The sequence below is a fragment of the Capricornis sumatraensis genome, chromosome 4, assembly GCF_032405125.1.
Source record: "Capricornis sumatraensis isolate serow.1 chromosome 4, serow.2, whole genome shotgun sequence".
NCBI classification, from domain to species: Eukaryota; Metazoa; Chordata; class Mammalia; order Artiodactyla; family Bovidae; genus Capricornis; species Capricornis sumatraensis.
Genome location: NC_091072.1, coordinates 86,543,349 through 86,570,352, shown reverse-complemented (window position 1 = coordinate 86,570,352; position 27,004 = coordinate 86,543,349). Strand labels below are relative to the sequence as shown.

The window sequence follows — 27,004 nt, the reverse complement described above, 5'->3', positions numbered from 1 at the left end:
AGTGTCCTGCCCAGTGGCTGCATGCTACCACGTGGGATCCAGAGACAACATAAAACCTGTATTAAATAAAATTCTGATCAAAAATTTCAGTTATTCACAGAACAATTGGTTACTAGCCACAGATAAACTATTACTATGCCATCTCATCCAAATCTTTCCATTCAAAGTTATTTTTATCATTTTTTAAAAAGGTGTGAGAAGGAAAATATTGCGGTACTTAAAATTTTGATTTTTTAATGAAAAGTTACATGAAGCCAGTTTCCTGAGCTACTAATAATTTTTTAGGAAAGAAATTCATTATTTTTTAGTGGCCTTACATAACAAGGAATGGATGTCAAAGGGCACTAGGCCATAGGCACCCCTTGTTCAAATTAGAAAAAGATGCCTTTCTTATCATAGTTTTTCTTCCATATGCTGAAATTATCATTGTATTCTTTTACTTTTAATAACAAGTGACTTAATGTCAATCTAAACTTTTAACAAATGCATAAATTGATCATTTCTAAAAGTGAATGGTATCTCTTTAGTTGTGTAGTGCACAATCTGTGCAACCATGTTTGGTAGCCCTGAAACACTCCCTCTGTGCAGAAAACCTTTTCTAGAGCTTATTTTTTTAAAGTTCTATGTAGCTATGTGTGTAACTCTATGTGTTATTGGTTGGACTGCTTTAACAAAGGATCTTAAAATTCAGTGATTCAAAAAAGATACAAGTTATCTTTCTCTGATATAACAGTTTAGCAAATTACAGCCTATAAGCCAAATTTGGTGCCCAGCCTCTTTTTGCATGGTCCTCAAGCTAAGAATTTTACATATTTAAATGACTGGTAAAGAAACAAGTAATAAAAAAATCAAATGTAGGACAGGAGAAACATATGGCCTACAAAACCTGAAATATTTATTTGGCCTTTTACAGAAAAAAAAATTGCTGACCCTAGTATATTGTCACCCTGCTTATTTAACTTATATGCAGAGTACATCATGAGAAACGCTGGGCTGGAAGAAGCACAAGCTGGACTCAAGATTGCTGGGAGAAATATCAATAACCTCAGATATGCAGATGACACCACCCTTATGGGAGAAAGTGAGGAGGAACTAAAAAGCCTCTTGATGAAAGTGAAAGAGGATAGTGGAAAAGTTGGCTTAAACCTCAACATTCAGAAAACGAAGATCATAGCATCTGGTCCCATCACTTCATGGGAAATACATGGGGAAACAGTGGAAACAGTGTCAGACTTTATTTTTGGGGGCTCCAAAATCACTGCAGATGGTGACTGCAGCCATGAAATTGAAAGACGCTTACTCCTTGGAAGGAAAGTTATGGCCAACCTAGATAGGATATTCAAAAGCAGAGACATTAGTTTGCCAACAAAGGTCCGTCTAGTCAAGGCTATGTTGTTCCAGTGGTCATGTATGGATGTGAGAGTTGGACTGTGAAGAAGGCTGAGCACTGAAGAATTGATGCTTTTGAACTGCGGTGTTGGAGAAGACTCTTGAGAGTCCCTTGGACTGCAAGGAGATCCAACCAGTCCATTCTGAAGGAGATCAGCCCTGGGATTTCTTTGGAAGGAATGATGCTGAAGCTGAAACTCCAGTACTTTGGCCACCTCATGCGAAGAGTTGACTCACTGGAAAAGACTCTGATGCTGGGAGGGATTTGGGGCAGGAGGAGAAGGGGACAACAGAGGATGAGATGGCTGTATGGCATCACCAACTCGGTGGACTTAACTCCGGGAGTTGGTGATGGCCAGGGAGGCCTGGCGTGCTGCAATTCATGGGGTCGCAAAGAGTCGGACAGGACTGAGCGACTGAACTGAATGCAGCATAAAGGCTGTCGGATGCTCCAAACAAGAAAGAAGCCCTGTGCCACAAGGTCACTCCTCAGATTTATTCTATCATATTGTTCTACTATCCCTCACCAGGATGTCATCTTCATCTGTATGGTCATGGTTGGTACATTACCACTATTTCCACATCCTAGTCACTGCAAAGGGTACAGTTAATGTCAAGCACTTCGTTTTTTAAAATAAGACCAGACGTTTCATGTATCACACCCCCCTTGAATCACATGGCATTTTGCCATGGTGAACTACAAGGTTAGGGGGAAATGTAATCTGTCTGCACAGCCATGTGCTCAGCAAAAATCCTCAGACTTCTATTACTAAAAAGTAAGAGAAGCAATAACTGGTAGTGGGTAACTACCCATTAAGTTGGACATAATTTAACACCTGAACCACCATCACCATATCCCTCTACACTCCTAGCTCACCTCCTGCAATACCTGCCTTCCATTTCCTCTCCAGGTAACCAAGGTTGCTATTATCCTTATCATTTTGGGAATATTTTTATTTGTTTAATCATCTATGTTCAAATCCCTGAACTATATAGTTTAATTCCTTTAAATAGTAAGTTTCCTTGGTTCCTCCAGATTAGGTTATGGTTTACACTTTTCCTTTTTTTTTTTAATTTTTATTTTTACTTTACTTTACAATACTGTATTGGTTTTGCCATATATTGACATGAATCCACCATGGGTGTACATGCGATCCCAAACATGAACCCCCTCCCACCTCCCTCCCCACAACATCCCTCTGGGTCATCCCCATGCACCAGCCCCAAGCATGCTGTATCCTGCATCGGACATAGACTGGTAATTCGATTCTTACATGATAGTATACATGTTTCAATGCCATTCTCCCAAATCATCCCACCCTCTCCCTCTCCCTCTAAGTCCAAAAGTCTGCTATACACATCTGTGTCTTTTTTGCTGTCTTGCATACAGGGTCATCATTGCCATCTTTCTAAATTCAAGAATATTTCACATCTTGTGTGTGTTAGTCATTTAGTTATGTCTAACACTTTGTGACCCCATGGACTGTAGCCCACGAAGTTCCTCTGTCCATGGAATTCTCCAGGCAAGAACACTAGAGTGGGTAACCATTCCCTTCTCCAGGGGATCTTCCTGACCTAAGGATCAAAGTCAGGTCTCCTGCACTTCAGGTGGATTTTTTAATAGTGAGCGGAAAAAAAAAAAAAAAAAAAAAAAGGAATGCATATGTAATGCTGAATAACAAAAAGATGCCTTTCTTTAAATCACACAGATAAAATAAACTTTTACAAACACTGCCCATTTTCATACTATTAGGAAAAGACAAAAGAATAAAAATTATTCATAGCAACATGTTTATTTAAGCCCTAGCAAAGTTTTCATTTACAAGCAAATATTTTGGGGGGAAAGATCACAAGACAATATTTTCAAGTGTCATGTCACTCACATAAAAATTAAACTTGCAGAATTTACAAATTAATATTCTGAGCAGACATAAATTATACATCCTTTTGCAAAATCCAATCTACAGTATTTAAAATTCATAGTTATAACATAAGACATTCTCTCTTTACAGTCTACCTATTTACATAGCTTTTCCCACTGCAGATGATAAAGTTCTCATCATAGCTACCAAGGTTTGCAAACACAGTATAATTAAAATATATTTAGCAGCATATAAAAATTAGATTAAAAGGGAAAGAAATACTACTATTAAATAAAAATGAAATTAAAAGGTGGATAATAGAAACAACTCCATAGGAAAATAGATCAAAATGTATTTCTGTTAGGACATCAGAAATGTTTCCCATCACAGAATGTATGCACAGCACTAATAAAATAATTTAACAGCATTTTAGTCCTGAGCACACAAAATAGCACTGCAAAACTTTGGTCAATACAAGTAAATGTCAACATCTAACACAATCTGTTTAACATTCTTTGTTAGTAGATAAAAGTCAAATCCATTTTATGAAAAATCACCGTCAATAATATTCTCACATCTTTTTCATTACATTAAAAGAGCTTTTAAATTTGGGAACCCTCTGTAGACTGACATAAATACCAGACAAACCAATGTTTGACTAACATTCCCATATGATTTAAATATGTAAATCAGCTGAACAGACTACATGAATGAGATAACAGTGGGTGGCATTGTATTCTAAGTGTATTTTCTGTCACAAAAGCAGACATTTTGCATTTCAGATAATTTGAAGATTTTTTTTATAGATAGGAACAAAAATCCAGCCACGATAAAAGTGAGAATCAAGCAGTGTATCAATTATAGGTTATATATGCATTGGTAGATATTAAAATTTAGCATAGAGTACACAATGTTATTAGAATAACATTTATATTCAGTAGTTGGATTCATATGTATTTTCCAGTTAACTCCATTCACAAGTTTTCACCTAATAAATGCAGGACAACATTTTCCATACAGAAGATAAAGTATTATCACAGTATTCAGTTTCTGACTATCTTCATTCATGTTTAATTACTGGCAATATCTTCCCCCAAATCTCCTGTGTCAGAGATTTGACCATCTTGCAAATTTCGAGTCTTCCAAATTCTTACAGTTCGATCACTACAAAATAATAAATTAAAAATGAATATGTGAAAACAGGTAGAAAGATACAGTTCTTAGAAATACTTAACAAGAAACATTTATAGAAAAGGTCTTTAATAGATATAGATAAAAATATACATTTTCCCATAGGTATATCAAATAGGAAATTAAAAATAGTTTATATTATCAAAAAGTTACTATGTGCCAGGTGTTGTTACTATGTTCCCCTCACACACATTAATGCATTTTATTCTCTTTACCTACCATGAGATATAGATAATGCTATTATACCCTATTTATGATGAGCAAATTGGGGTCCAAAGAAGTTAACTAATTTGCCCAAGATCAAGCTTCCCTGGTGGTCCAGTAGTTAAGACTTCGCCCTTCCACTATGTATGCTGCACAGCGCAGCCAAAAAAATAAAAATCTGCCCAAGATCACAAAGTGACAGCACCAAGATTTGAAACCAGGCAGATTGACTCCAAGGCCCCTTCTCTTAAGGCTATATTGATATAGTCAGTAAATATGGTCAGAGGTCTTCAGGCATAAAAGCCCAGAGTAAGATCACAATGAGGAGGCCAGGGCAGGGATTCCAGAGAGTTGGTGAATCTATCAATATTCAGGAAGAATTATATTCAGGTGAAATCAGCATAAGCCTACAGAAAAAGCAGGCAGCTACTAGGAATTAGACAAACACTCTACCTGTCATAGAACATAGACGATTCAATGCATTTCTGAGAAAACATTTTTATTCACCTAACATGTGGGTTCTGGGTACTAGTCATTAGACAGTTACATTTCTCCTGGCTCTAGAAAGACAGTGTTGCTTTTCTCCAATTTCTTAATAAACCCAAAGCCAAAAGAAAGAGTTGCCATGAAACTGTATAGTTTAAAAGCATTTGAAAGATTATGTAGCATATTTTAAGGATATAGAAAGTTTAGTGACTTGTCATTGTAACATTACAGAAGACAGAGTTGAGCCTAGAATCCAGGCTTTCTAGTGTGTAATCAATAATCTCCTCACCCCTAATTCTTATCACATGGGGGGAAAAATCACATTTTTTTCTATTTTTAAAATCTACATAAGATGATGGATATTAACTAAGCTTACCACAGTAATCATTTCATTATATGTGTAAATCAAGTCATTCTACTGTTATACCTTAAACAGTGTTATATGTCAATTATATCTCAATAAAACTGGGGGAAATAATAATCTTTCACCAGCCCACACAGCACAGATAATTGAAAATAGCAAGGGGATATGTTCACTTGTCCACCCATTTATCCATTCCATTTATTCATTCAACCATCCATTCAACAAATGTTTATGGGGAACTTGCAGTGTCCCAGGCGTTATTCTAGGTGCTTGGGATCAATTAAAAATAAATAAAAAAATAACAGAATCCTATGCCTTTGTAGATCATATATTCTAGCAAAAGGAGACAGACAATAAAACATGATAAAAATTATTAGTTTATTAGAAAGTAATAAATGTGACAGAAAAATTAAAGAGTATGGCAAAGGGGATCAGGATCAGGAGTGGTAGGTGATAGGAGAGATTACAGTTTTAAATAAAATCACAGGGTTATTCTTACTGTGAAAGAAAAATGTTAGAAGATCAGTATTTCTGAAGGCACTTTGGGCATGTGTCTTAAGGCTGGAATAAGCCTGATATGTTCAAGTCCAGCAAAGATATTATCAATGCTGTAAGAGAAGGAACATGCCAGAGGGTATTAGAAGGTTAAGATGAGAGATGACAAATGCTCAAAGGGTTTAGATCAAGTACAGCTTCTACTTTAGATAAAATGGATGACCAATACAAGTTTTTGAGCAGAGAAAGAACAAGATGATCATAATTTTTAAAAATTTTTTAAAATTACTCTGGTGTCTGTGTTGAGAATAGACTACATATGGGCAAGGGACCTTGCTTGTTTTTTTTTTTTTTTTGGGGGACCTTGCTTGTTTAGGAGGCTATTGTAGTAATCCAAGAGCTGATGGTAACTAGGGTCAGTGAGGTAACAAAAGGCAGGGTGAGAAGTAGTCAGATTCTAGATATAATGTAAAGGTAGAATACCAACATAGTTTGCTTATGAATTGGATATGGAGTATGAAAGAAAGGGAGGAATGAAGGTGTCTGTACTGAGCAACAGAAAAAAAAAAGGAGAAGCCTTCAGCTGACATGGAAAAGGGCATAGGATGAGCAGGTTTCTCAGGAAGGCTGGGGGTTTAGTTTTTGACATACAAAATCTAAGATGAGCAAACTTCCACTACTAGTCATAACGGAGTAACCTATGCAAGTTTAACACTTCTGTGAGTTAACACAAAGTGAAAACTTGACAAAATACATGGAACAACTATTTTCAGAAACTGGGGGATGGGTACTTTAGGCCTGTAATTCCTGAGAAAAGCGAAACAGAGGTGAGCTCTGTGAGAGCCCTGGCTTTCCGTCTGGAAGCACTTGCCACACTACAGCAAGCAAGAGGGGAAATAAACAGAAGACCACAGGATCAGAGTTGAAAAGAGTGTAATAAAAATCTGGGAAGTGTGAAATAGCTGTAATTTGTAAAACCAAATAGAGAAGAGGGGAGAGCTATGCAAAAAGGACTATGGAGTTATAGGGAAAAACATTCCACCAATCTACATACATAGGGGTCCCCTAATGGCTTTGACTGAAGGCTAAGCTGCACATGAGTAGAGTCAGACTACAAGGCCAGACCAAAACACAGCTGTGAGAGTCAAGTTCTGACCAGTAAAGTAGAGAATAGCATCAAACATTCAAAACATTCAGTAAAAACCCAAGAGTTGAAGTCTCAAAAAGATGAGCTGAACCACAAGTAACTTACATAACTTTAAGTAAAACCCACTGTCTTTAAATGAATAAAACAAAATCCAGATACTCAAAACACAACACTACAATGTTCAGCATTCAATAAAATATATGACATAAAATCAGAAAAAAATAAGACCTATATCATAAGAAAAATCAATCAATGCAACAGATTCAGAAATCATATATGACAGAATTACTTATACAAGGACTGTGAATTACAAAGTACCTCAGTCTTCCTACCTATAAAATAGGGATTGCAATAATAACTTTCTGGAGTTCTTATGAAGACTAAATGAGTTAATGCCTGAAAACACTTAGAACAATGTCTGGTAGATACGAAGCCCCATATGAATATTTGTTAGGTAATGAATAAGTAGAACTAATTTGAAAATAGGCCTTCTGATTTTATTGGTTATTTTCCTGATTTTATGTTACATGGTAAATGCATCTGCATCTCATGCACCGTGGGTAAACTGAGGACATTTTCAGTTTCTCAAAAATAAAACTGTATCATGGAAGAAAAATATTACGTCATACCTCAGTGATCAGACCTCAGTGAGTCATAATAATTTTATAGTGTCCCACAGCTATAAGGGGTATTATTTCCCATAAATGGTCAAGGACAAATAAGTTTCTAAGGGAATAAACAAAAGTGATGAAATTTAAGAAAGTAATGTATCTTGGAAATAGCATCAATGCTATTTGCTGTTTATGCAATAGCATAAGTGCTATCGAAGCATTTAAGATAAGCATCTTAGAAAAACACAAAGGAAATCTTTGATGTATTTTAGAGATGACAGAAAGTAAATTTAAATGAAACGAGGGATTCAGTGGAAACAGCACAAATAAAAAGAGACACCACAGAAATTTAGCAGAAGTTTCCAAATAAAATCAGGGTAATTGTGTATTTAGGACAGATGAATCAAGAAGTGGCATAATAAATTAAGTAACATAATTGGTAAACAAATGACATAAGGAGATTTTCATGAGAAATTACATTTTGAATGAGATGAACACCTCACATTATAGTACATATGGTTTCCTTTCCAAAAGTACTTACACATAATGTATTATGATATAATACATATTATGTCATTTTTTATGGTCACATCTCTACACCTTCTTCAAGCATCTTCTTAAATGTCACTTTCTCAGTAAGATCTTCATTGTCCATTCTATTGTGCAACCCCAGTTCCTAGCCATGCTCTCATCTCCCCTCCCTGCTTGCTTTTTCTCCATAGTATCTCTTACCATGTAACATATTTTACTTGTTCATTTTTTCTTCTCCTTAGAATGAAATTAGGATTTATATCTGTTTTGTTCACTTCTCTATTCCCAAGATTTTGGAACAGTGCCTGGCACACAGGAGATTCATAATGATGAGCAAATAAGCAAATAAATTCATCAATTCAGTCATTCTAAGAAGGAGGGAGTATATATTATTATTATGTACTTGGATTTTAAAGGAGGTGGAAGAGGCATAAAAGAGTTTTTTTTTTATGATTTGGTCTAAATGTGAAGAATGAGGCAAGTTTGATACCTTTTCTGGAAAGACAATTTAGAAATTAATCACTTCTGAATGATTTTTTAAAAATTAAAACTGCTACAGGAAGATCTGGTAGCAGACTTCCTAGTCTAAGCAGAGAGCTGATACAGCAGTAACACTATTATCATATAACCTGGGGAGCCCAAATTCCATGACCACAGTGCATCTCAGAAAATATAAATAAAATATCATAAATCGACCTGGAATGGCTGTAATAAAAGAAAGATTTCATATGTTCTACATTTCCAAATATTTACAACCTATATTATTTATTAAATCTGAACACAAGTAACCAATAGGAAAAACTTACTCAGCTGCAGTAAAAATGTGGGTGGAATTAACACATATGGCATTGATAGGACTCTCATGGCCTTTCATCTCTCCAACAGGCACAAAGGTGTCTATGTTCCAGAGTTTCAAAATGCCCCCTCTGCAGCCACTGAGCAAAACTGGGTGGCCTGGTACCACTGCCAGGGCACAGACCCAATCCTTATGTGCATTTGGAACTTGCTGAGAGAAAAAAGAAAAATTAGCAGCTTAAGGGAAGCCTTTCAAACTGACATTTTCGCACCAAAATAAGTTACCAAAGTTTTTATTGACAAATTCAAGTTTTGGAACACTGAATTGGTATGGAAACCATAAAAATTATTTTCTATTAAGTAACTCTTAGAGATTTAAACAGATAAATCTGTAATTTTCTCCTTAATTTAATTCTCTAGTTATCATCAGTGTTATCAGTATTAAAGGCCTACAATGTTAAAAAATCTATAGAATCTACAACACATGGCAAGTATCCTGAAGTTTTCAAACACCACTTCCTCTTCAAAGGAGTAAATATCTCACCTTTCTAGAAAACATATCTTACACAACAAGTTTGAAAACTACACGTGGTATATAGAATATAAGGATTGTCTCCTAAAATCTCTGCCTTAAATTTTGGAAGAGAACATAGAGGCCTAAAGCTTTTTGAAGAAGGCTGGAGCTAACCTACATGTTTCACAATGTGTAAACAATACTTATGGGCTTTCCTGGTGGCTCAGTGGTAAAGAATCCACATGCCAATCCAGGAGACTCAGGTTTGATTCTTGGGTTAGGGAGACCCTCTGGAGAAGGAAATGTCAACCCACTCCAGTATTCTTGCCTGGGATATCCCATGAACAGGGGAGCCTGGCAGGCTACAGTCCACAGGGTCACAAAGGAGTCAGACACAACTTAGCGACTAAACAACAACAAACAATAATTATAAGCTCAGACTATATGACCACATTTTATGCATATATATATTCATATACATAATATAAAAGACATCCTAGAATGTATATCTATAAAAGAAAAGCTTTTGAGTGCAATATATGTGCCTGTTGCCAGTTTTTTCTATTAACATTCATGCTACTTGTTCATTTTTTTTTTTTTTTGTCTGATTGTAAGCAGGAAAGTGTGAGCAATTGCAATACATACATACACACTCATACACTTATAAGAAAAAGCCTGAAATTGAGAACAATTCTTCTGGGAATTAGGAAAAGCTACTGATATTTGATTATACTGACAAAACACTTCAACCCAGCTATCATTCTATAGGAAATGAGAGAACCACCATTCTTGGATGTATGAAAATGAGATGAAGAATCATTTAGACTGCTTTGACCTTAGCAAAACTTGGTACTCTGTGGAATATGTGTGAAAGTATTGAAGTATTAGTTGTTCAGTCATGTCCAACTCTTTGCAATCCCAGGGAAAGTAGCCCACCAGGCTTCTCCGTCCATGGAATTCTCCAGGCCAAGAATACTAGTGTGGGTTGCCATTCCCTTCTCCAGGGGATCTTCACAACCCAGGGATCAAACTTGGATCTCCTGCATTGAAGGCAGATTCTCTACCATCTGAGCCACCAGGGAAGCCCTTGGAATATGTGTACATAAAAACAAAACAAAATGAGAAACTGACTTCTTCACTTCAAGCCTGTATTTAGTAAACACATGCACAGGGCATGGAGGCCTGGCGTGCTGCGATTCATGGGGTCGCGAAGAGTCGGACATGACTTAGCGACTGAACTGAACTGAACTGATGCACAGGGCAATCCCAGAGCTTCCAATTCTTATCAGAGTCTATTCTTCTCTTATCTATGAGATATCATTAAATGTCTAATGTTGCCCTTTTCATAATTACTAACTCCGGTAGGTGATAATGAAACACTTTTTAAGAGAAAGCCCTGATTGATACCATCCTTAAATGTTGAAAATCTTACATAGAGACTCTTTGTGTTCTTATTAGAGTACTGATGACTTTGAAGTACCCACTCCATCCAATGAAAAGGTTTTGAATTACCTGTAGAAGATCTTTTTGAGCTAAATCCCATTTCTTGATTCCATTATCTCTGGACCCACTAAATAGGTTATCCCCATGTATGGTTAATGCTTCAATGCCATCATAATGAGGGGGCTCAAAATTGTGGGTGGGACTCACAGTTCCAAGGGCCCCTTCAGTTACATCAAACATCTAAATAAAAGCAAAATGAAAGTAGTCATCCTATTTAACTTACAAATAAGCACCTTAGGTATTCATTCATAGAAACACGTACACATGTATATTAACCAAATGTGACTTGTTATGAATATTTTACTAACAAAAATGACTTGCTTTGAGTGACTCAGGATGAACCTGAGCCCTAATTTTCACATGTTGCATGCTTACATGTTTGTAACCTCTTAAGAAAGACAACCAATTTTTTCATGTGTAAGTGTACAAATGATATGTTAAATAATAGAAAGGTTACATATAACAATCCAGTTGAAACTCAAATAAATCATATGATTGTTACTTAAACACAATCAGGCAGCTCTGCAGTCTTGGTGGTCATCACAAATTCTCCAAAGCTGCTATTCAATTTCACTCCCTTTAGTTGCCCTCATTTCTCTTAACTACTGAACTTGTGAGTTTTTAAAAAGCCTAGTATAACCAAAAATAGACTTTCTGGACCACCCTTTCCCCTCACAGTTACAAAAGTTTCCTTTTATTCTCAAGCATTCTCTTATCCTGCCCTTCTTTCCAAGATACTAAAGTGTACTTACTTTTTCTCAAGGTACACATCTTTGATCTGATCTGATTCTTTTTTGATCTGATTACCAATTACTACTACTTCACTCTTCACACTTTTCCTCTCCACTAAGCCCATTTTCTAACCATATAAACATGCTCAAGTCTACCAATACAAAATCCTCTTGCATTAACCATTCCATTTTCAAGTCATTAACCCACTTCTCATCATAACAAAAGTTTCTAAAAGAAGATTACTTACAGTCTTTCTGTCTCTTTTTATTACTATATTCTCTTTTTGTTTCTGTTGGTCCTTACAGGATTCCCCAAGGCTGAGTCATATCAACCTCTCTCCTTTGGCCATATCAACTAGTCCTTAAACATCTGCTTCTATTTGAATGGTTCTGAAACATATGTGTCTAGTCATAACTTATCATGGACTTTGTACTTGCCTTTCAAATGGCATATTGGCTTACATGAAGAGGTCCTCTATTAGTATTTCAAATTTAACATCTCCAGAATCAAACTTTTCATCTCTCCTCATCTTATCTGCTACTGGCATAAAACAAACATGAAGACCATAATACGCTCAGTATAAAAGATGGGGGATGGTGACGATGAGCTTTAAGCATTAGTTGGATGACTGAGGTAAAAAACATCTTTAAAATCCCTCCCAACATATCTTCTATGAAAAAGTGAGAATACATTTTTAAATAAGATAACAAAATCAGGAACTGAGTGAGGAGAAGATCAGGAAGAAAAAGTAAAGTCTAGAAATGAGAAAAAAGGACTGATTAAGAGAAAAGCATCCTAGGTACATCTGAATACTTCAAACTTATCATTTAATAGGAGAATATAATTCAATAGCTTTATTATACACACTTTGATGTAATGATCCTTGGAGCCAGTGATGATTAGATCTTGTCCATTAGAAATCCGATCTACAGTAAGACACATAACAGGGCCTAGATGTCCTGTTAACTTTCCTGTGGACTGAAACCTTTAAAAAGAAAGAAAAATAATTTTGTTTGAAAATATTTCTTAGTATGCTGAGGCTGTCTCAACAAAAATAACAGTCTTTGCTAAAACTGTTCTTTTTTGATTTAACTCCACCTCTATGCAACTATCCTCAAATTGAGTCAAAAAATAGCCAAACTAATTGATTCTCTGATGGAAGTTTAGGAATCCTAAATAAGTTATTCCAGTGACTGATGTCATTCAGATAGTAAAAAAAAAAGCATCAAAAGTCCAAAAACTTGCTTAGGGCTAATTTTAACTCCAACCTAAGTCCAGATAAACCTTAATCTGTTAAATGTCTCAACATGTAATAGACATATGATTGATTTATTAGCGTCAATTTTAAATTTGACTAAAACAACTATGTCACTGATTTAATTAGAAAATAACAATTTGAAGAAAGTAAGATTATTTTATTACACACACATATAGTATCATACACACACATATATGTATATGCGTATATATATGCACACGTACATCATATGTACACACATATACATATAGTATAATATAGTATACATATAGTATACAGAAAGTATACATATAGTATACAGAAAATATAGTCCATTTCATCAGTTATTACAAAGGTATTAAGATGGCCAGGAATATATATGACTGGTAGAAAAGTGTGATGTCCATTGTCAGGAGGTGGCAATGAACCTTTGTTTCATAATCCTACCTCAAATCAAGCCGCTGGAACACAGAGATATATCTGGCTTCTAGAATATTACTATTTCTTGTAACTCTTTTTTATAGTTAATTTGTTGAGATGAATCTGTATTTAATTATGTTGCTGAAAGCAAGCAAGTTTCAAAGGATCTAACTTTTCAGCAGACAAGAAGGTGTAAAAATTTTTAGAAGCTGGTATCTTTTCTGCCTCATGTCATGATGCTGAGTATCTTCCTCCATGGTACACTGAATACAAGTCAAGTTTAATATCTTTAAGAATAAACCTGGTTCTCATCACATTCCAAATTTTCTTAAACAAGCACTGTTTTCAATTTCCTATTTTTTATCTCTAAAACGGTAGTCATGACTATGTTTCTTCTTTCTCTTCTCATTTATTTATTTATAAATTATGCTTATTATACTTTTTCAGCCAACCATTAAAATATTACAAGTAATAAATAGTTACCCTCAAAATTTCTAAAATAAATTTCCCTGTGATTTACCACTGACAAAGTGAAGTGAAAGTGAAGTCGCTCAGTCGTGTCCGACTCTGCGATTTTCCAGGCAAGAGTGCTGGAGTGGATTGCCATTTCCTTCTCCAGTGGATCTTCCCGACCCAGGAATCAAACTCAGGTCTCCCGCATTGCAGGCAGACGCTTTACCATCTGAGCCACCAGGGAAGCCCACTGACAAAACCCTTCTAAATGGGATTATTACCTGAATTACCAACTTTACTCAGAATCTTGTAATTGCCTATTTAGTGGCCTTTATTATCCATTACAATATGAGTTCTGAGAAGGTGGACATCAAATTTGTCTTGTGCAATCTATATCTCCAGTACCTACCATAGTGTTGGTATAATGCTTGCCACAGTTGATGCTGAATAAATATTTGTTAACTAATAAATATATATTCCCTTGTTGCCAACATTTTAAGAACTAGAAAAGAATCTAAAATAAACACTCAAATGAAGGATGAAAGCTCCTACTTCATGGCAAATAAAAATCAAATCAAAGATGTAATACATGGTATTCTTTCTACTCACTTCATCTTCTTAATACTTCATCATATATATATATATAATTTTATATTCATAAAAATCCTGTGAAGATTTATGATCAAACTTTTAAGGTTTATAAATTGAAAATTTTGAAATATAAGATATATAAGTGATGTTACAAAAAAATAATTCTTTCAAAGGTACTGATGTAACTAGCATGAGAATCTTGTTCTCTTCTTAGTAAACAATACAACTTATTGACAAATATTAATAAAGTCTATTTTCTTTTTTTTCCCCAGCAATGAGATTAAAAGAGAGAAAAATTTTGAGTGTGCTAATGAGGACAGAGGAGACATTTAGGGATGCTGAATCAAATAGAAAAATCTAGGATTTTATATCAACCTCTGGGGTTATATAAATTAGATTGCACCAGCACTAATATCAATGTGTGAAAATTGCATTTGCCATAAACAGGAAGTACATTTTCTTTAAAACTCTACCTTTTAAGATCCCACATTCTGACAGCATTTCCAGAGGCTGCATAGAGGAAAGTCCCAGTTGGGTTTAATGAAATTTGATTGATCTGGTTTTCCCCAGAAGGAATAGCAACTGTTCGGCTAGTACTTGCAGAACAAGCATCTCCAAGAGTAACCTGACCTGAAGACCTTAACAGAGATGAAACAAAGTAAGTCACAATTCTGGACAAGAGTGAGTCATAGAATTCCTTAAATTCCCAGGAAACGACTGTAGGCAACATCCGTGTTCTTCACTGTATGCACTACATCTAGCATAGCACTTCACGTGCACGTAGGTGGCACTAGTAAATGAAAGTGCCACCTTTCACTTATCTTCATTGACAGATAAATGAAAAAAAAATGAATGAAGAAAATAAGATGACATGGCTTAAAACTCTTACTTTGCAAGTTATAACACTAGGAATTTGGGGCTATATTAGTCACTGTGTCATGCTCAGTCATGTTCGACTCTTTGCTACCCTATGGACAGTAGCTCGCCAGGTTCCTCTGTCCATGGGATTTTCCAGGCAAGAACACTGGAGTGGGTTGCCATCTCCTACTCCAGGGAATCTTCCCAACCCAGGGACTGAACCCACGTCTCCTGCATCTCCTGCACCGAAAGACAGACTCTTTATCACAAAGCCACCTGGGTATCCAGGCTCTGGGCTCTATTAGAGATGACTTAAACATGATTCAGAAAAGACTAGATGACAAAGATAACAAAACTCAACAAATGATGTGTGAATGTGCTCAGTCACTCAGTTGTGTCCAACTCTTTGTGACCCCACGGACTGTAGCCCGCCAGGCTCAACAAATGATACAGCGCCACAAAGTTAATTCATTTCCCTGCAGCTTGCAGAAGTCCACCGAGGAACAAACCAATATTTCTTTCATATATAAGATATGACCCTTTGAGTAAGAGTTTTTGTATACTTTAACCCAATCATATATGGACTGTTTACTGTGTGGAAAAGACTTAAACATGATTTATTTCCTCAGCTAAATTCTAAATAGCAAATATATTTTTCAATTTTGAATCATTTTATTAGCTAACTTCTAAAAAATCAAGTTAATATCAACATTTTCAAATGATTTTAATGAGTCAACTGGATTGGTAAATTTCTAAGATAGTGTTTTTTCCTATAAAATTTCCCTCAAGAGACCTGTATTTAGCATAGTAAATACTTAGTAGTTTCAACATATAAAATAGCATTTAAGTGTTAATAATCTTCACTCTACAAATTAGTAAAAATTAACCATCCTTAAGCTCCTTTCTCTTATTTAAACCAACAGAATTCACCTTTTAATTAAAATTTTAATTATGTGAAACAGTTCATTAATCTTACGGGAAAAAGAATCATTATTTGCTGTACGTTTTAAAGACATATATAATAACAGATGCAGAAAATAAACTCATTTTCCAATTGTCCAATCTACAATTATGAAACACAGGCTAACATCAAACCAGTGTGTCTTAAGAAAAACACCCCTCAATTATTCAATTATTTAATAGATGTTAACAGAATTTTGCAAGTACTTCCTAATGGTCTATAATGGTGATTTCAGCCATTTTCCAAGGAGTGGCATTCATTTGAAACAAGTAATGTAAATCATTTTACTACATTAAGTAATAATGAAAATTCAACTCCTTAGTTTTGGGGAGGAAGGAAATATGAAATGTGTATTGAGTCACAGATTAAATATGACTTCTCCTTTTCTGTTTAATATTAAACTATTGTATTTTATTTTCTCAATATTTTTTCACCTTATGTTATATACATTCTTATTGTAAACATTTTAATATTCTTTGCAAGTGGGCAGGTATAAATAAGCAAAAATGCATATATAGACCTATCTTTTCTTATATTTATAAACAAGAACTATTTGCCCCTTATGGTATTTGTCTCTAAGTTACTTACGTCAGCGTTCGAACACACTTTGCTGAATCTCTGATATCCCACACCTTAATATAAGATGTTGACACAGTGAAGACCAAACTTGTATAATTACAATATTTTACAGATACTACATTGTTGGGATGACCTCCCAGTGACATTATCTCCTGCCCAGTCACCAGATTCCATACTTTACAAGTACGATCTAAAAGCAAATAAAAAAGAGGAAATATTGTCAATAAGAACTAAAATAGATTCTCTTAGCAATAACAATTTCTCTCCTATGAGAAAAAATGAGATAAGAAAATGGTAATTATTTAATTAACTTGCAATAGCATCCCAACTCTATCCTTGACACTTTGCAGCAGGTTCAAGGGCAAAGTAGGTATAAGGATTAGATGAAAGCTAGGATATCTGGTGTATGTATCAAGTGGTATTAAAGAATAATTATACAAAATTTTTAAATAGACATATTGATAGTCTTATTTCAAATTGCCCCTTAATTTAAAATGGCCATTCCAAATCAGCCTCTTCAAAATATTTTGTTTTGATACTCTCTTACCTTCTCACAACACTCCACATGCAGAACTACACACACATTTCTTTTCCAGAGATCACTAATTGACTTCATTAACATAATCATACACATGATCATTAAACTATTCTATTCAAGACTTTGCCTTTCTGACATAAGTATCTAATTATCCTGGAGAAATAAATTTAATTTGAGTTATTAGAAAATTATACTTTTACAGAGCAATTTTTTTTTTTAATTGGGGAATTGCTTGCTATTATTTACAAGTGCTGACAAGATTCTTCCCTTTATCTTGTAATATCCTTAAATGCTAAAAGGCTTTAACTAGCTTCCCAAATTCCTGCACATGTTTCCTTCTCATCTTTCCAGCCTCATTATCCACTACTACTACATATATTCTACTTTTCAAGCCAACTGGATTTAGTTTCCAAAACCATCTACCTCCATGTCTCTACTTACACTGCTCTCTAATCTTGGTTGCTAATTTTTATTTGCCAATATCCAAACAATCCAGTAAGGTTCACCCTAAGTGCCTCCTCATCAAAGCCTTCCTTCACAGTTTAGCATAATCTCTTTCTCTTCTGAAACCCCAAATATTTAGGCATAACTCTTTAAATCATTTATAGTTAGTTTCTAGTTGCCTGCAAGTGCAGGTTTGGTGATGCGCTGACCTAGGTTTCTAATTCTGGCTCTTCCACTTATTAGCTAAGCTTTTCTGGAAAAATCATTTAATTCCTGGAATCTTCAGCTTCTTGATCTGTAAAATGAGGATGCAACATTGGCGTTGTTGGTAGTGCTCAAGAAATGGTGGTTGCTACCCATTTTATTCTTTTACCACACTGTACATTGTAATGGCCTTTTATGGATTTTTATACAGCCTGCGTTACTAAGCTCAGGGCTTTGCATGCATTAGGTGCTCAATTACCAAATCAAGATGTATTCCTTCACCATTCTATTCACATAAAATCAACAGAGATTTTACTTTTTTCTCAAGTATGTAATGATTTTATATTTTATATAATTCAGCAGTTGAACAATATCATCTTTCAGATTCTTATGAGTCTTAAGCAGCTTGAAATTTTTCAAAACCTGTTAAATGTAATCATTAAAAAGGTCTGCTAAATAATCACATGACACAACTATTAGCACCTTTTGATCCAGTGAAAAGAAGATCATCAGTAGAATCCACACAGAGCACAGCTTTTGTATGCCCTTCAGCTATATGAATACACTGAAGTGGAGAAGTTCTGATTCCTTTTGAAGCGGGAAACGGGTTGATTATGCCCCTGAGGTGGGGGAAAAATAAGATTTTTTTCAGTAGCTATATCATGAAATTATTTTTTATTTCTCTGACTTTAAGAAGTTGTTCTAAATAATTGGTACTATATAAAAACCAGAGTCGGACACGACTGAGCAACTAAACTGAACTGAAAAACCAGATTGCTCCTTGTCTTTTTTTAAAGCAAAGGGACAAAGTGTGAAATTATAATAGTAGTGATGAAGTACATCAACTATTTAGGAATTTTCTAGCAGCTGTATTCTGCAAAGAGTGAAGTCAACAATACATTTGAATTTTCTCACTAACAATTTTATCCCTTCAAAGTTTAATGAGGTAATATTGGGAGCTATTCAAATATAGTAAATTATGAAAAATAAGATGCATTAATGATGGAAAAATGGAAGATGTAACTATCAGACTGGAATTCTATGTCAAAAAAAGACATTTTAAGGATGGTATAATACATACTACCTAAAATACTAAAAAATTTAGTAATAAATTTCAGAAAGCAGATTTCAAACAAATTTGAAGAAATACAAAAATGATTGCATAAATTGAAATCTGAAGGGAGAATGGCTCAAAAATAAAAAAAAGCTTTTAAAATTCTAACAATCTCAAAGAAGATTTTTTTAAAAAGCATAAGATATTAAAAGAATAGTGATGCTCTTTGGAGCTTTCTCCTAAGTTTAATATTTTTTGAATTTCTGCTTTATGCCACTGGACTATGAACTGTGGAAATGTAAAGTTTATCCAAACACTGTCCCTATCCTAAAGGAGTTTAAGACAGAATCTGAATTGAAATAATTGTATTGGAAAGACTAAAAATGAGAGTGAATTAAGAAAAAATAAATGTATATATATATAAGTTAGACGTATCTTTGCTCAGAGCAGGAAGACAAGTTATGCTGAAATATGTCCATTTTATGGGCAGGAGGCATCAGCAGTAAAGAACCTGCCAATGCAGGATATATGAGAGATGCGAGTTCAATGCTTGGGTCAGGAAGATCCTCTGGAGGAGGGCATGACAACCCACTCCAGTATTCTTGCCTGGATAATCCCACGGACAGAGGAGCCTGGAAAGCTACAGTCCATAAGGTCACAAAGAGTCAGACATGACTGAAGTGACTTAGCACACATGCACGTGTGTCCATTATGTAAGACAGATGGCCTAATATTAGAACAGATTCAGAGATAAAGCTGTCTGTATCCACATTCTTGATGAATGAGAACAACTTTTAAGATGCCAGGGACAGAAATAATTCAGAAGAAATGTGAGCCCAACATAAGTTAGAACTGACAATGGACATTCAATGAGTTCAAGTATTTCTATTTTTAAATTATTATATCACAAGATTTTGAAAGTATATACCATTGTGGAGGCAAAAATCATTGTTGGTATGCTAACAGAATCGGTAAAAGGGAGAAAATATGTAGATCCAATATTCCAGAAAGGAGAAAAAAAAAAGTGGATTTCAGAAACTACAGATGGGTAAAACTTGTTGAGTTTCATAGAGGGAACCATCACTTCATGGGAAATAGATGGGGAAACAGTGTCAGGCTTTATTTTGGGGGGCTCCAAAATCACTGCAGATGGTGACTGTAGCCATGAAATTAAAAGATGCTTACTCCTTGGAAGAAAACTTATGACCAACCTAGATAGCATATTCAAAAGCAGAGACATTACTTTGCTGACTAAGGTCCATCTAGTCAAGGCTATGGTTTTTCCTGTGGTCGTGTATGGATGTGAGAGTTGGACTGTGAAGAAGGCTGAGCACTGAAGAATTGATGCTTTTGAACTGTGGTGTTGGAGAAGACTCTTGAGAGTCCCTTGGACTGCAAGGAGATCCAACCAGTCCATTCTGAAGGAGATCAGCCCTGGGATTGCTTTGGAAGGAATGATGCTAAAGCTGAAACTCCAGTACTTTGGCCACCTCATGCAAAGAGTTGACTCATTGGAAAAGACTCTGATGCTGGGAGGGATTGTGGGCAGGAGGAGAAGGGGACGACAGAGGATGAGATGGCTGGATGGCATCACAGACTCGATGGACGTGAATCTGAGTGAACTCTGGGAATTGGTGATGGACAGAGAGGCCTGGCGTGCTGCAATTCATGGGATCGCAAAGAGTCGGACACGACTGAGCGACTGAACTGAACTGAACTGAACTGACTATTAAATAAATAATTACAAAAATTACAAACACCTAACTGCTCATGAGTAAGCGATAGCATCTCATGAGTTTTTTTTTTTTTGTAAAATTAATAGGCAGCAGACTAGGGTAATGTCATATTCATAATGTATATCGACTCCAATAAAGTCCATAGAAAAAGCTTTTCAAGTGATATCCCTACATTCATGGTGGGTGAGTTTGAAATTGTTGTAGTAAAGTAGTTCCATCAGTGGCAGTAAAGTTACCCCTAGAATCAATGTTCCTCTCAATCTGGAAAAAGGTCTTCAATATCTAGTCAGTCTTTCCACTGAACTGAAGACAGATATGGCATGCTTTCTAAACTGACATATTAACGAGCTATATTGTCTAGAAAATTATTCCCAAAATCTGTTTAAGTATGTACTTAGCACTAAAATATTCACTGGATAAAATTTAAGTTGAAGATAGAACAGAATGCTCCAAGTAGGAAAGGGGCTTAATTAGATTTTAAAAGCTAAAGAAATTTGTTTATTGAATACAAGATTAACGGATCAACAATGTATGATTCCTCTAACACTATTTTCAGTAACTTCTGAAATGTAAGTAAATATTTCAGGAGAAAGAAATCAATAGAACTACTATAATCTGCCAAGGCTACATCTAGAATGAAGTGGAATTTTAGAGGCCACATTTTAAAAAGAGCTTTGAAAACCTGGAAATTTTCCAAAACAGTAGAAACAAAAAGAAGGATCTGCAGACTATACCACATTAGAAACAGATTAAATCTATTGAGCTGATAAAAGAACTTTCATTGGAGAGACCATACAAAAGTACTAAATATTTAAAGAGCTGTCATATGCATGCAGAAAAGATGTACTGGATTAATGATAGTATAGCTCAAGAGGGCTGATGACAGACCAATGAACAAACTATTTAAAGAGGTAATAAATTAGGCTCAGGATTAAGAAATATTTATTTTTAGGATTTAGGTTATAATGATTTCAAAAAGTAAAGTGAGTTTCTCAGCAGAAATAAGACCAGGAACATGGATGGATCACACAGATCATCCATCACATGGATGAATAACTACAAAATCCAAAGTATTATTTGTATATACACATTAATTTGAGATCCTTGAAATTAATGCTCAGTAATTTGTGGGTTATCTAAAAATTTAACAGATTGAAATAGAAATGGTAGCAAAACCTCCTCAAAAGTCTAAAATTGGATTTTGAAATCCTATTATGTGGAGTTTATAGTTATGAACTGAAGCCATCAAATTTTAACTGTTGCTTCAGATGTTTAAAAGTTATGATCTAATGCATAGTCTATTGCTATAATACTTACTTCCAAAACACTACATATATATGTGTGTATATTTTAACAAGCTGATTATAAATAAAAGAATTCATTTTAACAAGCTTAGAGCTGCTTTGATCTGTGCAAATGCAGACTAAATGACAGAAATCATCCTAAGAAAAAAGTTAAAACAGTACCCTTGGTTATTTAACACTGTGTCTCCAAAGATTTCCTTCCTTAAAATTACTATCTTTATCCTAAGAATCTACTAAGGTTCCCTTGATGACTTAACATTCAACACAATTCTGCCATATGAAAGGTTGTAAAATTACAAAGGTAAGTATCTGCTTTCAATAACATATGTATGGCATGCCTTAGAGACCAGGATGTCTCTTTTTCATTCTTATGTATTTTATTTATTCAGACTTCTGAAGAAAATAATTTTAACATTAAATATAATATTATATTCATTAGATACTGAAAAATACTCTCAAATATTCAGAATATTGGGGTTAATTTTTATAGCCTTTACCTGATACAAAAGATAATATTAATAGAAAAAAAAAGTAATTGGAAACATAGGTCAAAGGTATTTGTTTATTAAAAATCTATTTACATTATGAAATATATAACTCAACTTTAATATTGCAAACTTATACAACAGATCTGATGTGAAAGGGAAAAAAATGCTTTTTGGTCCATGAAAAACCAGTAAAGTCTTGTAATACTGTGAATGATATTGATTTCCTCTCCCTTCCCCTGCCTACCTTCTGGAGGATCTACTGATGATCAGGAAAATGGTCATGAAACATGGGAAAGTAGTGCAAAGAGAAAGAAGGAGACAAATTGATTAGTAAGGACAGGAAATGAAAGGAAAAAAAGAGAAGTTAAGGGTCCAAAAAATCCATAACATGAAAAAAGGCAACATTATTTTAAAAACAGCATCTAAAATGCTTAAAATACTATGTTTTAAAAATTCTTTACTTTCTATATTTTATGTACCACACTATGCTTTTTTCCCCTAGCATATCTTTTGTTTTAAAATCACAGAGCTTGCCATAAAATTTTTTTTAAAATCAATAAATCAACATGAAAAAATACCTTATTCACTTCCTACACTTTGAGGTGGAAAAAATGTCTGATGAAGAGCAAACCTTGACATTAATTTTCATAAAACTTCATTTCTTTTAAATAAAAGTTTTAGATTATAGACAGAATACAAATGGCACAAGGTTTTATACTATTATATTTAAAAAGTTTGCCATTACCTTGAAAGCTATGACTTCATAAAAGTATATTAAAATTAATGTTTAAAAATATTAGTGCATTTTTATGGCTTACAAGTTATGAGTGCAACAAAAATGAGACTTGTTTAAAGTTTCTTGGAGGGCATTTTAGAACATCAATGAAATGCCAGAACGTAGGAAAGATAGAAAGTACCTGTGTACCTCCGACATAGAGGAATCACTTTCATCAGACCTACAGTGAAAGAGTTAGAATTATGAGGAAAAAGAAAACAGATGTCAACAGGTAAAGACACTGAGACTGAACGGATTCAGTACTATGAATAACAGAAATGCAGCAAACGTTTCCTTTATAGTGCATTCCTTTTCTATCTGTGCAGAATGTCAGCAAATTCATTGATAGCCAAATTAGTTAAAATTTTGTGCTTATGTTTTCTTCCAAAATTTTTTTTGGTGGGGACTTTCTATTACTGATCCACAGAACCTAATCTACTCTCACTTTCTAAAATACAGGCCCTGAAAAGAAACAGCATCAAGCTAGTGAAATACATCACCTCAAGACTCTAATTTGACTAGCACTAGAAACCTTTTCTGTCTCAATATTCATTAATGAATTTTATTCCTCTTGATAATTACTTTATATTTAGACTCTTCATGCGGAAGTTGCACAAATACATCATATGTATACATGGAAAGCAAATCATTCAAAATTTAATAACCTTGGATTTTAATTCATCTCAAAAACATGGAGTTCTTCTGACTAGGCAGTCCCTTAGTAATAGTTAGGAGGTTTTACTGGAATTTAAAAATAGATGAGCTACTCTTGTCAGCCTTAACCTGAAACCTCCAGGACTGACAATAAGTCTAGTTACTATGAAAATCTATTTAGCTTGTATTATTATATAATATCTTGGGTTGACCACCAAGTTGATTTGGGCTTTCCCATAACGTCTTATGAAAAATTCCCAAACAAACTTTTTGGTCATTCTAATACTTGGGAAGAATAGTGATAAAGTGATTACATAATACTGCATATTATGTAATCAGAAACAATGTGTAGGACCTAATTCTATCCGGTAAAATATGCTAGTCTCAAAAAGGAGCCCAAAGAAAGTGATTCAAAAGTTAGGTGAGATTTTTGAAAGCATAGTCAGTTATTCTAAATTTTGCTTTATAGAGATGACAACAGAGTCAAATGATTGGTAGCTCATAAACAATTTCAGAAAATACAGAACTATGATTAGATTGTCAAGATTATCAAAAGACTGACACAAAAATTTTATGACTTTGAATGCAAGGGAGAGTAATTCTTCATATTGCTTGTGAAAATGGACTTCCTTAAAGACATTCTTAATGTTCTACTCTTTCTCAATTAAATAAGAGATAGGATTTAACAATAACAATGTTCTCTTTTAAATATTTTTTTTAAAAACCTATCTAGATCATTTTAAAGGACATGTCTGTATCTACTGCTAAAACTATATTAAAATCTAATAAAAATGTATCCATAAATTAAGTAGATTAAACAATCTTTCAAAATGATGATGTGCTTACATACATAGAGCCATTTAGCATGACCTAAACACGCCAGATGGATCTTAAACAATACCTTATAAATTTCAGAAACTTATATATACAGGGAGATTATATCATAAAAGACAAAGAACTGGTGTGGGATACTGAATATCTAGTATGTATATTATCCACAATGTTATCATTCAAACTCAAAGCAGAGAAGTCAGTTAATAAATACCTTACAGCAACACTGTTAGTAGGAAATTCTTGCAAAAGAGATTCTGGCTCAATGTGGGAATATTTTTTCACTTCAAATTTAATGAAAATTATATTTTCTATCCCTCTCCAACTTCTCTTCCCCAACAACCCAGAGTTCTATGTTGTCCACCCATCAAAGTACTCTTTTACCCATACACATATGACAATGGTTTTAGAAGATGATACATGCACCAAAAGTTAAATAATTTGCCTCTTTTCAGTGCAGGCTATCTGGATTAGAGGCTTTTATGGGCTCAATAAAGCTGAAGAATCCCAAGAAATTTAAACTTCAAGTGATCTCAAAGATTTTCAATTCTAATTTACTTGTTAAAAAAAAAAAGCAAGACAAATGTGGAAGTACAGCAATGCAAATCAGTAGCAGGGAATAATGTTCAGCAGGAAAATAAATTTCTCTAATTTTGTCTGTATGGTTCATTTTCCATTGGAAAAATACATGAAATATGGGAAGAGTTTACAAGTCAGACTCCATCTCCCACACAGAGAGAGGCTAAATGTTTTTTGCAGACTGTATTGAAAGGTTCAGAATATTATAACAAATAATTGGGGCTCTTTTACTTAATGACTTACTTATCCTGCTGAACTGATGTGTTTCCCTGAGAAACAGTAAGACGATTAAAAACATTCAGCTCATTACGGGGCCGGCTTGGTGGGGAAGGAGGAGGTGAAAGACTAGCCTCTGAGGTTCCAGAATCTGAGCTACAAGAAAAAAAGAACATTACATAGGTGGCTTTAATTGGCTTTTATTTGTTAGAAATGTTATAAGAAACATGCTTTTATTTTTTTAAAAAGCTTTTCATTATAGAATTCCTTCCTTTCATCCTCTCTTCCTTCTCCAAACAATTTCATTGAAATTTTTTTCCACTGAATTTTGTCACATTGGCCACATGATGGCACTAAATAAAATGTCTGCTAAAATCTGAAGTCAGTATAAATAAAGCAAACCAAATTTAAAATTATACTATTTGAGAGTTGAGACCAAGTTGTTCACTTTACAGTTGGGGAAATAGACCCTGAGAGTTTAAGAAGAATTTGTCTATTCAGCTGATATATTCATTTATTTTTAAATTACATATTTGTCCTATCCCCTACCTCCTGCTTATAATTACAACATTCAATTCAGTAGAAACAGGTAAATTTCATCTCTAAATACAGGAAGAAGGTTAATTAGAAGAGTAATTTCCATGATATTCAAGTCAGCTAAACCAGTGGTCAAAGTAGAGAGTGTGCATGTTGGTACAAGGGAGGAGGAAGGTATAAGATCATCTTTGCAGGTACAGAAAATATATGAAAGCTTCTTTTTATAATTATTTTTATGCTAAAGAAATTTGCTTTACCAGTACTTAAATCTAGATTAGCATTGATATTCCTACTCAAGACCATGTCAGGGATCTACCTGCCATATGTAGCTCCTGAGGTGGCCTAAGGGAGCTCTCACTATGCCATAGAGTAGAAAGGTGACAGTGGTTCTAACCCATTTAAAACTTTCTGTCTGTTGTGTTATTGTGATTTACAAATGTCCAGGTAAGTGGATCATCAGATTATATTCTGTACTGTTAAGTAAGCTAACCCTTACAAAACATACAAATAGCTATTAAAATAGTTTAACAAAAAAAAATTGAGGATAGTTATCAATTTAAACATAAAAGAACAGAAATAAAATGGCACAATGGCACATATCTTCTAATACTAGATTTTTGTTAATCACTTTAAAGAGGTGAAATCAATGTCAGTTTTATCAAATAACAGTCAAAATTAATTTCAAACTTTTCTATAAGACCAAGTCACAATCCCAGAGTAA

The 27,004-nt window shown here is 34.4% G+C and overlaps 1 protein-coding gene across 1 annotated transcript in view; it reads right to left on the bottom strand.

Annotated features, from left to right (window-relative positions):
• Window positions 1–3,205: 3,205 nt before the first annotated feature.
• The window catches only part of KIF21A (kinesin family member 21A), a 151,836-nt gene continuing 128,037 nt past the window's right edge, over window positions 3,206–27,004 (bottom strand). The window contains exons 29-38 of the mRNA XM_068971448.1: window positions 25,774–25,902; window positions 23,609–23,647; window positions 22,936–22,947; window positions 18,593–18,729; window positions 16,933–17,113; window positions 14,999–15,163; window positions 12,692–12,809; window positions 11,102–11,272; window positions 9,087–9,286; window positions 3,206–4,415 (exon numbers count right to left, since the gene is read on the bottom strand). Of these exons, the coding sequence (XP_068827549.1) occupies window positions 4,322–4,415; window positions 9,087–9,286; window positions 11,102–11,272; window positions 12,692–12,809; window positions 14,999–15,163; window positions 16,933–17,113; window positions 18,593–18,729; window positions 22,936–22,947; window positions 23,609–23,647; window positions 25,774–25,902 (1,246 nt within the window). The 3' untranslated portion in view covers window positions 3,206–4,321. The remainder of the gene's footprint in view (window positions 4,416–9,086; window positions 9,287–11,101; window positions 11,273–12,691; window positions 12,810–14,998; window positions 15,164–16,932; window positions 17,114–18,592; window positions 18,730–22,935; window positions 22,948–23,608; window positions 23,648–25,773; window positions 25,903–27,004) is intronic.